The sequence below is a fragment of the Pinus tabuliformis genome, chromosome 5_2 (assembly GCF_031772625.1).
Source record: "Pinus tabuliformis cultivar Carrire ecotype Pingquan chromosome 5_2, CPIR1, whole genome shotgun sequence".
NCBI classification, from domain to species: Eukaryota; Viridiplantae; Streptophyta; class Pinopsida; order Pinales; family Pinaceae; genus Pinus; species Pinus tabuliformis.
The window spans coordinates 944491868-944505592 of NC_142306.1; the positions used below are offsets into that span (position 1 = coordinate 944491868).

The 13725-nt window shown below is 39.8% G+C and overlaps 2 protein-coding genes across 3 annotated transcripts; both read right to left on the reverse strand.

Moving 5' to 3' along the window:
• Positions 1 to 3945: 3945 nt before the first annotated feature.
• On the reverse strand, positions 3946 to 6956 carry LOC149162376 (uncharacterized). 2 transcript variants are annotated; one of them, XM_089437242.1, is made up of 2 exons: positions 6839 to 6956; positions 3946 to 6709 (listed from the first exon to the last, which is right to left on the reverse strand). In XM_089437242.1, the coding sequence occupies exon 2, from the start codon at positions 4624 to 4626 to the stop codon at positions 4090 to 4092; it is 537 nt and encodes a 178-aa protein (XP_089293368.1). In that variant the 5' UTR covers positions 4627 to 6709; positions 6839 to 6956; the 3' UTR covers positions 3946 to 4089. The 2 variants fall into 2 exon arrangements, with proteins under 2 accessions (XP_089293368.1, XP_089293367.1); XM_089437241.1 differs by having other exon boundaries at positions 3946 to 6718; positions 6839 to 6936.
• A 79-nt stretch (positions 6957 to 7035) lies between these two features.
• LOC149162377 (disease resistance protein RML1B-like) lies at positions 7036 to 12980 on the reverse strand. Its single transcript, XM_089437240.1, has 8 exons — positions 12437 to 12980; positions 11196 to 12267; positions 10760 to 11077; positions 8435 to 10659; positions 7944 to 8315; positions 7622 to 7781; positions 7253 to 7444; positions 7036 to 7136 (listed from the first exon to the last, which is right to left on the reverse strand). The coding sequence occupies exons 1-4, from the start codon at positions 12925 to 12927 to the stop codon at positions 9079 to 9081; spliced, it is 3462 nt and encodes a 1153-aa protein (XP_089293366.1). The 5' UTR covers positions 12928 to 12980; the 3' UTR covers positions 7036 to 7136; positions 7253 to 7444; positions 7622 to 7781; positions 7944 to 8315; positions 8435 to 9078.
• Between the last annotated feature and the right edge of the window lie 745 nt (positions 12981 to 13725).

The window sequence follows — 13725 nt, forward strand, 5'->3', positions numbered from 1 at the left end:
ATTCTTTTAAATTTGTCTCTGACAGGATTAATATTTCCAGGGACAGTTGATGTGCAACTTGGCGAGGCAACACTTCCATGCTCTTGCAGTCCGAAAGGTTTAGATATTCAAGCATCTTGATATTTGCAAATGTTTCCTCCAACAAGGTCAAATCGGAGCAATATTCCAAATTCAGAGATTTAAGTCTAATTAAATTCCCAAAGGAATTTGGAAGCCCGTGCAAACTCCAGCAGCGAGAGAGATTGAGGTGCTGGAGATTTGTTAAGGACCCAAAAGAATCAAGCAGCGACTTCATATCTGGGCATCTTAGGTGCAAGTATTGCAGTGAGGACAAATGACAGAATTCCTCTGGTAAAGTTTTGGGATGAATCAAATCTGACATACAAGTCACCACAATCTTTTCGATGTGCTTCATCCATCCAATGGACTTTGGGAACATTGAAAGAGGAGCATAAACATGTAGCTCCCGCAACTCCAGAGGTGCCTGCCACGCAATATTCATCTTTCAACCCTAAGAAAAATACAGAGATGATAGCCTTTATCTACAAAACCCTTCAAATGCATTCGAGAGCCTGTGCTAGTATAGCAATTGCAGCAACAATCTCCCTTAAATTAGGGCGGCAAAGTAAAAAAAGAGAATAAATACAAAATTGTCTTTAGTCCTAACCTAAGATTCTGCTTGCCACAGTGAATCCTAGGAGGCAGGCAAGGGACAGTTGTTCCAGCGTAGCCATATCAAGTTTGGTGACTGGACAGTTGTTCCAGCGTAGCCATATCAAGTTTGGTGACTCTTGGTGTTAGGTTCTGAATAATCCCACATGGATAGCAATTGTGAGATAGAGGTGGCTCACAAGTCATTATCCAAACAAAAAACTTTGGTAATCCAAAAGTTGGCTTTTGTGTTCAAGTTCATGGATTGATGTGATAGCGTGCTCCATCCTTCTAGTAATAACATTGCAGGGAAGAAATTTGACAAGTTTCAACACTAAGTTGGTGCTCTGGTTCTTCAAGTAGAAGGGCCTATCAAGGGCTTCATCTGACTCTGATAACACTTGGGACATTTGAGAAGTCAAGTGGAAGGGCTTTATCTGATTCGAGAAGTCAAGTGGAAGGGCTTTATCTGATTCTGATAACACTCGGGACATTTGAGAAAAACTTAATGAAATATAGTAGGAATAGCCTGACTGATACTTTCATAGTAGGCATAGACTTTAGAGACATTTGAGAAAAAATTGATGACATTTGAGAAAAAATTGATGAAATATAGTAGGAATAGCCTGACTGACACTGTCACTCTATCTGAATATGATAGAGGACCACACATACAAACTCTGTTTAGTCAAGTGGAAGTGCTTTATCTGATTCTCATAACACCATGAATATTTGAGAAAACGATAATGTAGTATGAATAGCCTGACTGACATCGGTGCTCTGGTTCTTCAAATTCTGATAGAGGACCACACATACAAACTCTGTTTAGTCAAGTGGAAGTGCTTTATCTGATTCTCATAACACCATGAATATTTGAGAAAACGATAATGTAGTATGAATAGCCTGACTGACATCGGTGCTCTGGTTCTTCAAGTAGAAGGGCCTCTAGGGCTTTATCTGATTCTGATAACACTTGGGATTTGGGACATTTGAGAAGTCAAGTGGAAGAGATTTATCTTATTCTGATAAGACTCGGGACATTTGAGAAAAAAATAATGTAGTAGGAATAGCCTGTCTGACAGTGTACTCTCTGAATCTGATAGAAGACCACACATACAAACTCTATTTAGTCAAGTGGAACTGTGGAAGGGCTTTATCTGATTCTCATAACACTTGGGACATTTCAGAAAAAAATAATGCAGTAGGAATAGATGGAAGGGCTTTATCTGATTCTCATAACACTTGGGACATTTGAGAAAAAAGGATAATGTAGTAGGAATAGCCTGACTGACATTGTGACTCTAAAGTGGAGACTCTAGATCACATCCAAAACAGAATTAAACAATGCCCTATGTGTATCCACTTTGGCTACGGTGAAAAAGGCAGATTCAGCCTTTAAAAGAGGTCTGCACAGGGTAAATTAAGTGAGCGAAATACATGGCGAATGGCTGGACTGAAGGAATGTGTGAACTTTCAGATTCAATAGCTCTACCCTTTCATGCATTAGACTCACAAATTTATTGAAAGCTATACATAGTGTTTGAATAGCGTGTTTGTCATGTGTAATGGCCACTACTCGACATATGTTTGATGGCCTATATTCTTACTTATATATTTAATTTCTGTAAGCCAACTATGCATATTAGCTCAATAGATTTGAGTATTTTCCCTATACTAAGGACAGTATTGAATATTCTCCAACAAATTTTCTAATAGTTTTAGAGAAGATTACTGAAAGTGATTCCCTATAATGTGCAAAACTGCACAAGCACAGTGAGTACAACTGAATATAGCCTAATAAAAAGAAATTTGTGGATTGTTCAGAAAATAGTTAAAATATCATGAATTATGCACAAGATTCACAAAAGAAGCACACTGCTTCCAAGTGATAGGTCTCACACTGCCTGCACAAGCACAGTGAGTACAACCGAATATAGCCTAATAAGAAGAAATTTGTGGATTGTTCAGAAAATAGTTAAAATATCATGAATTATGCACAAGATTCACAAAAGAAGCACGCTGCTTCCAAGTGATGGGTCTCACACTGCCTGCCCTAAATGTGGGCACATTATGTGGTTTCCTGCACTAAGTCACCTGCCCTAAATGTGGGCACATTATGTGGTTTCCTGCACTAAGTCACCTAAATATAAGGTACAATGCCTCCGAGCTAAAACACAATGAATATAAAAGATATAATTGTCCAATAACGCTCTATATTACAAGAAAGATATAATTGTCCAATAACGCTCTATATTACAAGAAAACTCCGTGGTTATGAAAATAAATTGACAAACCTTAATCCAGACCAGACCAAGGCCTACTAATATGAACCACTTATAAAATATTATTACAAAGCCATAAGGAGTCCAGTCCAGGTGAAGGAGTTGCTCAACTTTCATGTCTAATACTGACTTGAGTTGAGTTTGGCCAAATATAATATTAAAAATATTATAACAGAATTTAGAATTCCTCATCAATAAATTAAAAGCAACATACATGTCTGTATGTACTATGCATACACACGCCTATATCCATCTTAGTGTTGAGTTTGTCAAGTATCCATCTTAGTACTGAGTTTGTCAAGTGTTCCACTGTTCAGAAGGATTCAGTGGAAGGATCAAATCCCTTGAGTTACAAAACTTTTCATTAAATTTAAAAATCCCTTGATTTCCCTTGAGGTACAAAACTTTTCATTCCCTTGATTTCCCTTGAGGTACAAAACTTTTCATTAAATTTAAAAAGATTACATCTCTAAAGAATTCATCCATCTTGACACTTGATAAATCTATTTTATATCCATCTATATGACTAAATTAACCCTACGAACCCGTAAAACCTAATGAGGTGATCATCTTTTATACTATTCATTCCCTATGGTGTGTCAGGAGTATAGCATTCCCTTAACTTCATTGCCATCTCTCCTTGATAGTGTAGTATCTCTACAGTTTGAAACCTGTTGAGACACACAGCTGAAGCAAACCAAGTCAAAATCAACCACGTGGAATCAAGAAAATATGCAGCAAAATAACAATGGCAAAAATATCTGGCAGGGCATAGAAGATACAACTGTCTTTCAGTCATATTAATATTTCATGCGCTATGCCCAAAACTCCCTTAAAATTTCCTATAGTTTCCAAACTGTGGCTACTCTCGACAATAGTCCTGACCTTTCATATAAGGCACAGGTTGGACTGCTCGTAGGCAAGTTCACAGATTGAGCAATCCATTTCATTGATATAATAAAATACTGTCTCAGGCTAGACGAAATGTTAAACTTAATATCTTGAGACCTCACCTCAAGTTGACCTTTGCTTGCAGCAGAATGCAATGCAGTTGAGCCTTGACTATCCCTGTACCAGGCAACATCGTGACAATTTTTGAAAAGCTCTCTCAAAATCTCCACACTCCCTCCCCTAGCAGCAGCATGAACAGCCCTGCTCATGGGGAAGACTCATATACTGCTGCATCGTCCTCCTGATCGCATCCAAGAAACTTGATAACATGGGCAAGCCCAAGGATTTCCCTGAATATTTCAGCATTTTTACTTCTGGCAGCCGCATACAACATGTCAGAAACTCCATACTCTCCTTCTCCCAACACCAACAATGGTTTCCTCGTCAACAGACACCTTGCCAACTCAACATCCCCTGCAGCAGCAGCAGTGTAGAGCAACCACCCACCATACCCTGCATCAATGAGGCTGTTCCCATCACTTGTTTCACACTCACCCATAAGTTCCCTGGCCACAAGGCCTCGGCCTTTCGCTGCATCAATGGAGGTGGCCTTATCCTCCCACGCAACTTCAAGCCTTCTGATTCTTCTTAGTGATGTGAGCATGATAAGAAGATTTCCATCTAAACTAAGCAATTCTCTCACAACATCAAAGTATCCATTGGCTGTTGCCCAATCCAAAGGTGTTGCAAACCACCAGTGTTGTGCAGTGGTCTCCCATCTCATAGGACACTGAGCAGCCATCAGCTTTTGATTCCAATGTCAAGCACCATTCATACAATTTTCACCCAAAGATCCACAATAATTGCTTTATTGAGATGGAAGTTGCTGTAATTGGGCAATGATGGAACTAAATCTCATCTCATTGACATTGCTTATCATGGCAATTATGGAGTATACTATTCTATCTAGTTCTGCAATTTTTTTCTCAAAAAGCTGATATAGCATGCAGATACAGACAGACCCAACATCGTATAGAGGTTGGGTTAAACCTATTATCCTACTTTTTAACACGTATATGTTGGGTCAAAGGTGGTGGGTGCTGTTACTTTACTCTTCATAAACTATGAGCCAAAAGTTTAAAGCAATGAAGAAGTGGCAGATGCAAGACCAGTCGTGTCAAAAGTGGTTGATGGAAAGAGATGGGATTGTCAACCAGAAGAATTGTAGCTGATTTGAAAGAGCTAATCATAGAAATTTAGCAGTGGATGGGTTGGTATTGGGCAGATGATGGCTAGTGGGTGGTGGGGGCAGACAAACCACCCATCTAGGCGAAGCCCGCTCAGATATCTTCACAACCAGAGGAAGGATTGATGGTGTGGCGTTAATTAATATCAAGATTCAATCTGGTTTCAAGAAGTTATTCATTTGGTGTACTAATTTGCTCCCAGCAATCCCGAGTTATCTGCGGACTTGGAAAATCTGTTCAAAGGATCATTTCAAATAATTCATTAGGAAATTTTATTTTATTTTTTCCGAAAATGAATTACAGGTTTAAAACTTAGCAAAAAAATCTCAATGTGATGAATCTGGAAAATAAAACTCAGAATCAATTCATTACAAATTGCATGTAGATCCCGTGAAGAACTGAAAAGAGAAAGATAGCAGAGAGGATATCACATGGCGGGCATTAAAATGGGAAAACACCTTTTGAGAAAAAGAATATGGTGTCATCACGTAGCCAAATAATGCGAAAATCTAGGCTCCATTCTCTCCCCCTTTACGATATGTCTGTGGGCGCACAATGCGGATATCCAGTTCGAATGTTAAGAGTATGTGAATCCATTGAAAATCGTTCTGATAGATAATATAAATAAAGAATTCTGGCTCCACACCATTCTGTTGAATTTCTAAGAAGTCAATATACCATAACAAAATACAAAGTCTGGAGATTAGTACCATACAGAAATGTCATATTAATTCTCTTTTGCAGGCCAGCCATGCTTTTGAGTTTTGAAAACCTAAAAATTATTCTTTGTATTTGTAAAGTTTATAAAATTGGTGATCACTGATGTACCATGAGATTTATTCCAAATTCCCAAATTTATCCGTGGTTGCTTGTTTCACTTGAGAGGCTGGTGTGACTTTGGTACACCACAATCTTTTCGATGTGCTTCATCTGTCCAATGGACTTTGGGAACATTGAAAGAGGGGCATAAACATGTAACTCCCGCAACTCCAGAGGTGCGGGCCACGCAATATTCATCTTTCAACGGTGAGTTGCGGGCCACGCAATATTCATCTTTCAACGGTAAGAAAAATACGCAATATTCATCTTTCAACGGTAAGAAAAATACAGAGATGATAGCCTTTATCTACAAAACCCTTCAAATGCATTCGAGAGCCTGTGCTAGTATAGCAATTGCAGCAATAATCTACCATAAATTAGGGCGGCAAAGTAAAAAAGAGAATAAATACAAAATTGTCTTTAGCCCTAACCTGAGATTCTGCTTGCCACAGTTTTTTCAATTTGGTTCATACCACTTCTAAAACCCTTATATTCTTCGTCGGAATCCAGGGAGGCAGGCAAGAGAAGGGACAGTTGTTCCAGCGTAGCCATATCAGGTTTGGTGACCGAGAAGGGACAGTTGTTCCAGCGTAGCCATATCAGGTTTGGTGACCTTACCCTCCTCAGTATGCTTTCTAAATGACGGTCTTCAGTTGCAACAAGTTGTAACTTCCTGAAACGATATGGTTTAGGGTCCTCATCACACCAATTTTTAAACCATGTGACTTCTTCATCTGATTCTGGTTCCCGAACGTGATAGAAATAACTGAGGACCCGAACCATCCTAATTCCCCTAATTCCCCGCACCTCGATTATTACCTGCAGATTCTTTACGAACAAACTGTCAAACAGCGAATAAAGAAAACAGAGCAACGAGTTTTTCTCTTTCAAGCAGCAAAAAACTAAAACAGAGCAACAGGTTAATGCTAGAATGATTCAAGTACTCACAGGCGATTGCTGCCACAAATCATCAATGTCGTCGGTCGTGAGCAGAGCTCCTCCGGGCACGCAGAAGGCAAATGTGGTTATGGGTAAAGTGGTTACGGAACGAGTTTTTCTCTTTCAAGCAGCAAAAAACTAAAACAGAGCAACAGGTTAATGCTAGAATGATTCAAGTACTCACAGGCGATTGCTGCCACAAATCATCAATGTCGTCGGTCGTGAGCAGAGCTCCTCCGGGCACGCAGAAGGCAAATGTGGTTATGGGTAAAGTGGTTACGGCCATAACTAACCCAATGTGATGAATCTGGAAAATAAAACTCAGAATCAATTCATTACAAATTGCATGTAGATCCCGTGAAGAACTGAAAAGAGAAAGATAGCAGAGGATATCACATGGCGGGCATTAAAATGGGAAAACACCTTTTGAGAAAAAGAATATGGTGTCATCACACAGCCAAATAATGCGAAAATCTAGGCTCCATTCTCTCCCCCTTTACGATATGTCTGTGGGCGCACAATGCGGATATCCAGTTCGAATGTGAAGAGTAAGTGAATCCATTGAAAATCGTTCTGATAGATAATATAAATAAAGAATTCTGGCTCCACACCATTCTGTTGAATTTCTAAGGAGTCAATATACCATAACAAAATACAAAGTCTGGAGATAAGTACCATACAGAAATGTCATATTAATTCTCTTTTGCAGGCCAGCCATGCTTTTGAGTTTTGAAAACCTAAAAATTATTCTTCGTATTTGTAAAGTTCATAAAATTGGTGATCACCATGTACCATGAGATTTATTCCAAATTCCCAAATTTATCCGTGGTTGCTTGTTCACTTGAGAGGCTGGTGTGACTTTGGTACACCACAATCTTTCGATGTGCTTCATCCGTCCAAAGTCCATTGAAAGAGGAGCATAAACATGTAACCCCCGCAACTCCAGAGGTGCCTGTCACGCAATATTCATCTTTCAACAGTAAGAAAAATACAGAGATGATAGCCTTTATTTACAAAATCTTTCAAATGCATTCGAGAGTCTGTGCTAGTATAGCAATTCCAGCAACAATCTACCATAATAGAGAATAAATACAAAATTGTCTTTAGCCCTAACCTGAGATTCTGCTTGCCACAGCTTTTTCAATTTGGTTCATACCACTTCTAAAACCCTTATATTCTTCATCGGAATCCAGGGAGGCAGGCAAGAGAAGGGACAGTTGTTCCAGCGTAGCCATATCAGGTTTGGTGACTCTACCCTCCTCAGCATGCTTTCTAAATGACGACCTTCGGTTGCAACAAGTTGTAACTTCCTGAAACGATATCGTATAGGGTCGATCAACTTCCTCAGACCGTTTCCCAAAACCTTATCACACCAATTTTTGAACCATGTGACTTCTTCGTCTGATTCTGGTTCCCGAACGTGATAGAAATAACTGAGGACACGAACCATCTTAATTCCCTGCACCTTGGTTATTACCTGCCGATTCTTTATGAACAAACTGTCAAACAGCAAATAAAGAAACAGAGCAACGAGTTTTTCTCTTTGAAGCAGCTAAAAACTAAAACAGAGCAACAGGTTAATGTTAGAATGATTGAAGTACTTACAGGGGATCGCTGCCACAAATCATCAATGTCGTCGGTCGTGAGCAGAGCTCCTCCGGGCACGCAGAGGCAAATGAGGCGAGAATGCGGTTAGGGGTAAGGTGGTTACGGCCATAACTAACCCAAGCTGATGAGAAACCTGGAATAATGATGCATGTGAGAAACAGATGTCAAATGGAAAGAGGAAAATTTGTGCCAGATGTCAAACAGCAGAAGATGTCGAACAGCAGAAGATCAGATGTCAGTCAGAGAATGAAAGTGGTGACTGAATGAAAGTGTAGACAACATAGAAACATACCAGTCAACTTTTTTTCAAAAGAAAAATGTATCTTTGCTATTAGAAAAATAAAAAGATACTCTTACAAGACTCGCTCCGAAATTACATCGCAGGTTTTAGATATTATTTCATGGCTAAAACCCAAAAAAACTTGAAAAAAAAAACCAAAAGACGAAGAGCATCTCAACGGAAAAATGAGATGCCACAAAATTATCCATTATTCCTGAAATATCGGGAACCCATTCCCAGCACAGGAAAGAACAACCAAATACCTAACGAAGCGCACTGGAAAGAACAACCAAAATCTAACACCCGATATGTGAACTAACCATCATTATCACCTCATTAATTTGTATTACATTTTCTTAAATCAACTTTCAACTTCCCCTTTAGAAACCGAGCAGTTTCGTTTGCCTCTTTGTCGTCTCTTCAATCGCTGACGCTGCTGTTGAACTATGGCGTGATCCAATTGCAGTTTGGGACAGTCATGGATAGCAAGCCCCTCCAACATCATATGTTCCACACCTTGCAGCTCCCGTAGCTCATGGCAACCATCAACAACTACTTCCCGAAGCTGTGTAAGCTGTGCCAACCCTTGTATGCTCTTTAGCTTGGGGCAGTAAAAGACTTCAAGCCACTCCAAAGATGTTAACGTTTCAAGACTTGGCAGCTCCTCTAGGTTCGCACACCACATGATTTCGAGATATCGAAGTTTTGCCGGACCACAAAGCTCTCCGATTTGCCTCAATTCATTGCACTGCCACAGAGTCAGATATTGAAGGTTCGGGCAAACCCCTTCATGAAAGGCTACCTCCGATATGTTTACCTGGTATAGCACTAACCTCTTGAGCCCAAACATGCATTTGCCTTCAGAGTCCAATTTATTGAACGCCCCTCCCCATTTTAGTATTTCAACCTTTTTAAATGGCAGATCCCACAATTTCAATCTATCGAGATTTTGCATATTTGAGAGATCTTCTGGTAAGTCTTCTATTCCACAAGAACATAAGCTCAAATCTGTCAACTGAGTCAACAGCCCAAAGGAATCGGGCAAGCATTTCAATTTCGGGCAACGCTCAAGACCCAACCTTTTCAAGCTCTTGAGGTAAACAAAAGAATTCGGAAGCGTCTCTAAGCTGGAAACACCAGACATCTCCAAGCTAGAAACACCTGACATCTCCATGCTGCAAGTACCTGACAAAGTGAAGTGCTGGAGATTTGCTAAATTCCCAAAAGATTTCGGAAGAGTCTTTAAACTAGAAACATCCTCCAAATCCATATGTTGGAGATTTCGTAAATTTCCGAAAGAATTCGGAAGCGTCTCCAACCTGGAACAATATGACAACTTGAAGTGCTGTAGATTTGTTAAATCTCCAAAAGAATTCGGAAGCGTCTCCAGCCTGAAAGCATGTGCCAAATCGATGTGCTGGAGATTTATTAAATTTCCAAAAGAATTCGGAAGCGTCTTCAAATTGGAAGCACCTGACAAACTTAAGTGCTGGAGACTTATTAAATTTCCAAAAGAATTCGGAAGCGTCTTCAAACTGGAAGCACCTCGCCAATCGATGTGCTGGAGATTTGATAAATTTCCAAAAGAATTCGGAAGTGTCTCCAAACTGAAAGCAGCCGACAAAAAGAAGTGCTGGAGACCTGCCAAATTTCCAAAAGAATTTGGAAGCGTCTTCAAACTGGAAGCCCAAATCAAATTGATGCGCTGAAGGCTTGTCAGCTTTCCGAAAGAATCAGGAAGTGACGTCAACTCTGAACACCCTTGTAGGGTTAACCATTTCAACGAGTGCAGATGGCAAAATTCCTCCGGCAAACTTTTGAGTGGGAGTGTGTCAACCTGACGACCCAAAACAATCTTTTCCAGGTGCTTCAGTTGCCCTATCGACTTCGGAATGCGTGAAAGAGGAGAAAAGATATTTAGCTCTCGCAGCTGGAGCGGCGCCTGCAATGTGGACATTTCAACTATAAGAAAGATTGAGAGGGCTCTCATCTACAAATTGAAATGATATGTGAAAAAGGAATAAACGCACATATTCGCGTACCTGAGATTGAAGTTGCCACAACATTTCCAATGTGCTCCCAGCCACTTCTAAAACTCTTAAATTCTCCATGGGAACCCAAGAAGGCAAGGAAGAGTGGGGACAATGATACCAGCAGAGCCATATGAGAGGTGCTGACGGAACCCTCCTCAATATAGCTTCTAAATAATCACCTTCAGTTGCAAGAATTTTCAAATTCATACAATCATAACGATCTTTATTAAACAGATACTTAGGGTCCTTCAGATGAGATGGGCTTGTAAAAAGGAAATACTGCGGCAGGCGAGGAACCATCGAAATTCCGCGGACTTCGGTTATGCCCTATTCATTCATATATATATAAAGTATCACTATCCACTACAGAGATCTTTCTAGAATAAAATAAAGTGACTGTAAAGAAAAGGAATTAAAGTGAAAGGTTTGAGGTTTAAGCACTTACAGATGATGATTGCTCCAAAAAATCACTAATCTGAGAAAAACGATGTGGCATTGATGCTTGTTTGGCAAAAGTTCTACCCATATCTCTAATATGATCATGCATTTTTATCCTTTTTTCACTGTCCACCTCCAAAAGACTCTTGCTTTCTAGATTTTCAACCCCTACCATACCCCATATTCTTATTGCTGTATCCATTTCTTCTCCTATGAAAAAACAAACAATATCTAAGAATATATTTTGATCCTCTTTTTCGAGAGATTCATAACTGATACTGAGTCTCTCTTGTATTTCAGTAGGAAGACTCTTGTGAAGCCGTTCCAATATCTCCTCCCAATAAGACTTTTTCCGTTGACAAACAAGCGACCCGAAGACTTTCAAAGATAATGGTAATCCATCACATGCCGTTACAAAGCTATCTACCAGATCTGCAAACCCAGGTAAAGGATTACGCTGATAGAAGGCATAGGAGCAAAATATCTCTTTCGAGTCTGGTCTATTCAAACCCCTTAGATTATAAATCGACGAGTCTTTGACTCCTGAGATTCTTAGGACATGCTTGTCACGAGAGGTAACCAAAATGAGGCTCTCCGGACTAAGGACATCCTTCATCGGCAAAAGCGCGTCCATCTGGTCCATATGATCTATATCGTCTAGAATTATAAGAGCTTTGCAAGATATGAGATGCTTTTTCAGTTCTCCTATACCCTGGTCACAACTCTCAATTTTGATATCTTTATGTTTCAGTTCCTGAATGAGCTTACTCTGCAAATTATGTAGAGACCTTGTCCTTGCATTTTCTCTGACATCAAATAAAAAGGACGATGCATTATAATGTGATCTCTTAAGATTGAAGAATTGTTTGGCCAGCGTGGTTTTACCAACTCCACCCACGCCTACAATGCCCACAATCTTGGCCCCAACGGTCTTCAACTCCAGCTCCGATACCACCGTTCTTTCAAAATCTAGTAATTTCTCACCCAACCCTGTTGGATATTTTGCCACATCCAATGGTGTTTTTGAAACATTTTTCAAAACGCCATTCACGACCTTTTCCAACAGCTCCCCCTTCTCCCTGAATAATATTTGTTAAGACAGCGAAAAAAGTAGTGAAAAAACGGCTGAATATCAAGCGTATCAATCTAACAAATTGACGATTAAATTAATTGAAGAGCAAAATAAGTAATCGAAAATTTTGCTGGGTATCAAGCTCTTTGTATAAATTTAACGAATTGAAAACTTACTTGTGCAGCAGGAAACCATTTATATCCCCAACATGAGATAGCGCGTTTCTCCAACTTTGTAGCGTGTTTGAGTCGTAGCGTGGTTTGTCTTCGCCAGTTTGAGGGTCGCGTGTTCTCTTCTGTTGGAGTTTTTGCAGAGCTTCACCATAAGTCCCGATTGCCCACCGCACCATAGAAGGTTCAACGTGGTAAAACACTGGAAGAATGGTAGACCCTGAGCTAACCATAAGAACGAGCTCATTCAGGCACCAATATGATTCCGCGTAATTCGGAGAGAGTATGGCAATTTGGACAGAAGCTACTCTAATGGCTGATTCTATTTGCGAAGAAATGTGATGTCCCTCCTCCAATTCCTCTTTGTCCAGCAAGACTTGCAATCCTTGTCCAATAAGACGACGGTACAGATCACTTGCGAAGGTGTCTTTGACATCCCTACCACGATGATTAATGAATGCATCGTAGCAGGGATAAGAGGTCGATGGTATTACCATTGGAATTGGACACTCGATCGAGGTATAATATCAAATGAAGCGGATGCACGAAGATTAGATTTCGTGAAAACAGGAAAGCGAGCGCGCTCATTAATAAAAAGGATGGATCAGTGTACGCCAACGCTTTTCGCAGCAGCCTTCAGCATTTTTCGTTGAAAACATGAAACCGCTAATGAAGTCGGCGGAACCACCAAGGGTGGTTTCATTTTGAAATTCCAACCGGCAGCATCCACAGAATAAGCGTGGTGGTAACGGGTACTCCACGCGTCTTTCTGATACTTTTGTTTTTATCTTCTCAACCACGTGGCTTGATGCGACTCAATACCAAAACTCTCTGCAAGTCCCCGGGTTGAAATATGACTGACATTTTGCATATAAGGTAAAAATTATGAGATATTTCGCAACCTGTAATTTGGGGCTGGTTAGCAGTTGTTAATTAACTCTCTCTGCAGGAAGTTGGAGCTATCCATCGAATAATCAGATGGTGCTTCCAAATTCTGATGTTACAAATGATAATGACCATTAATTGCAGTGTCACACGTTCCAAGAATTTTGGTAGCAAGTTGATTTTAAGGTCGGGAGAACTCTGATAAGAAGCATATTCTAATTAAGTGGGCTTTTTTGGGAAGAAAAATTTGAAATAAAAAATTTAATTATACAATTTGGAAAACTGAAAGCAGATTTTTGGTTTTTTCAATTTTCTATAAGAATTTGACGCAAAAACAAAATTAAAATAGAAAGCTTAAATTTGACAAAACCTGTACAGTTAAATTGACAAAGGGGAAACAAACTTACATT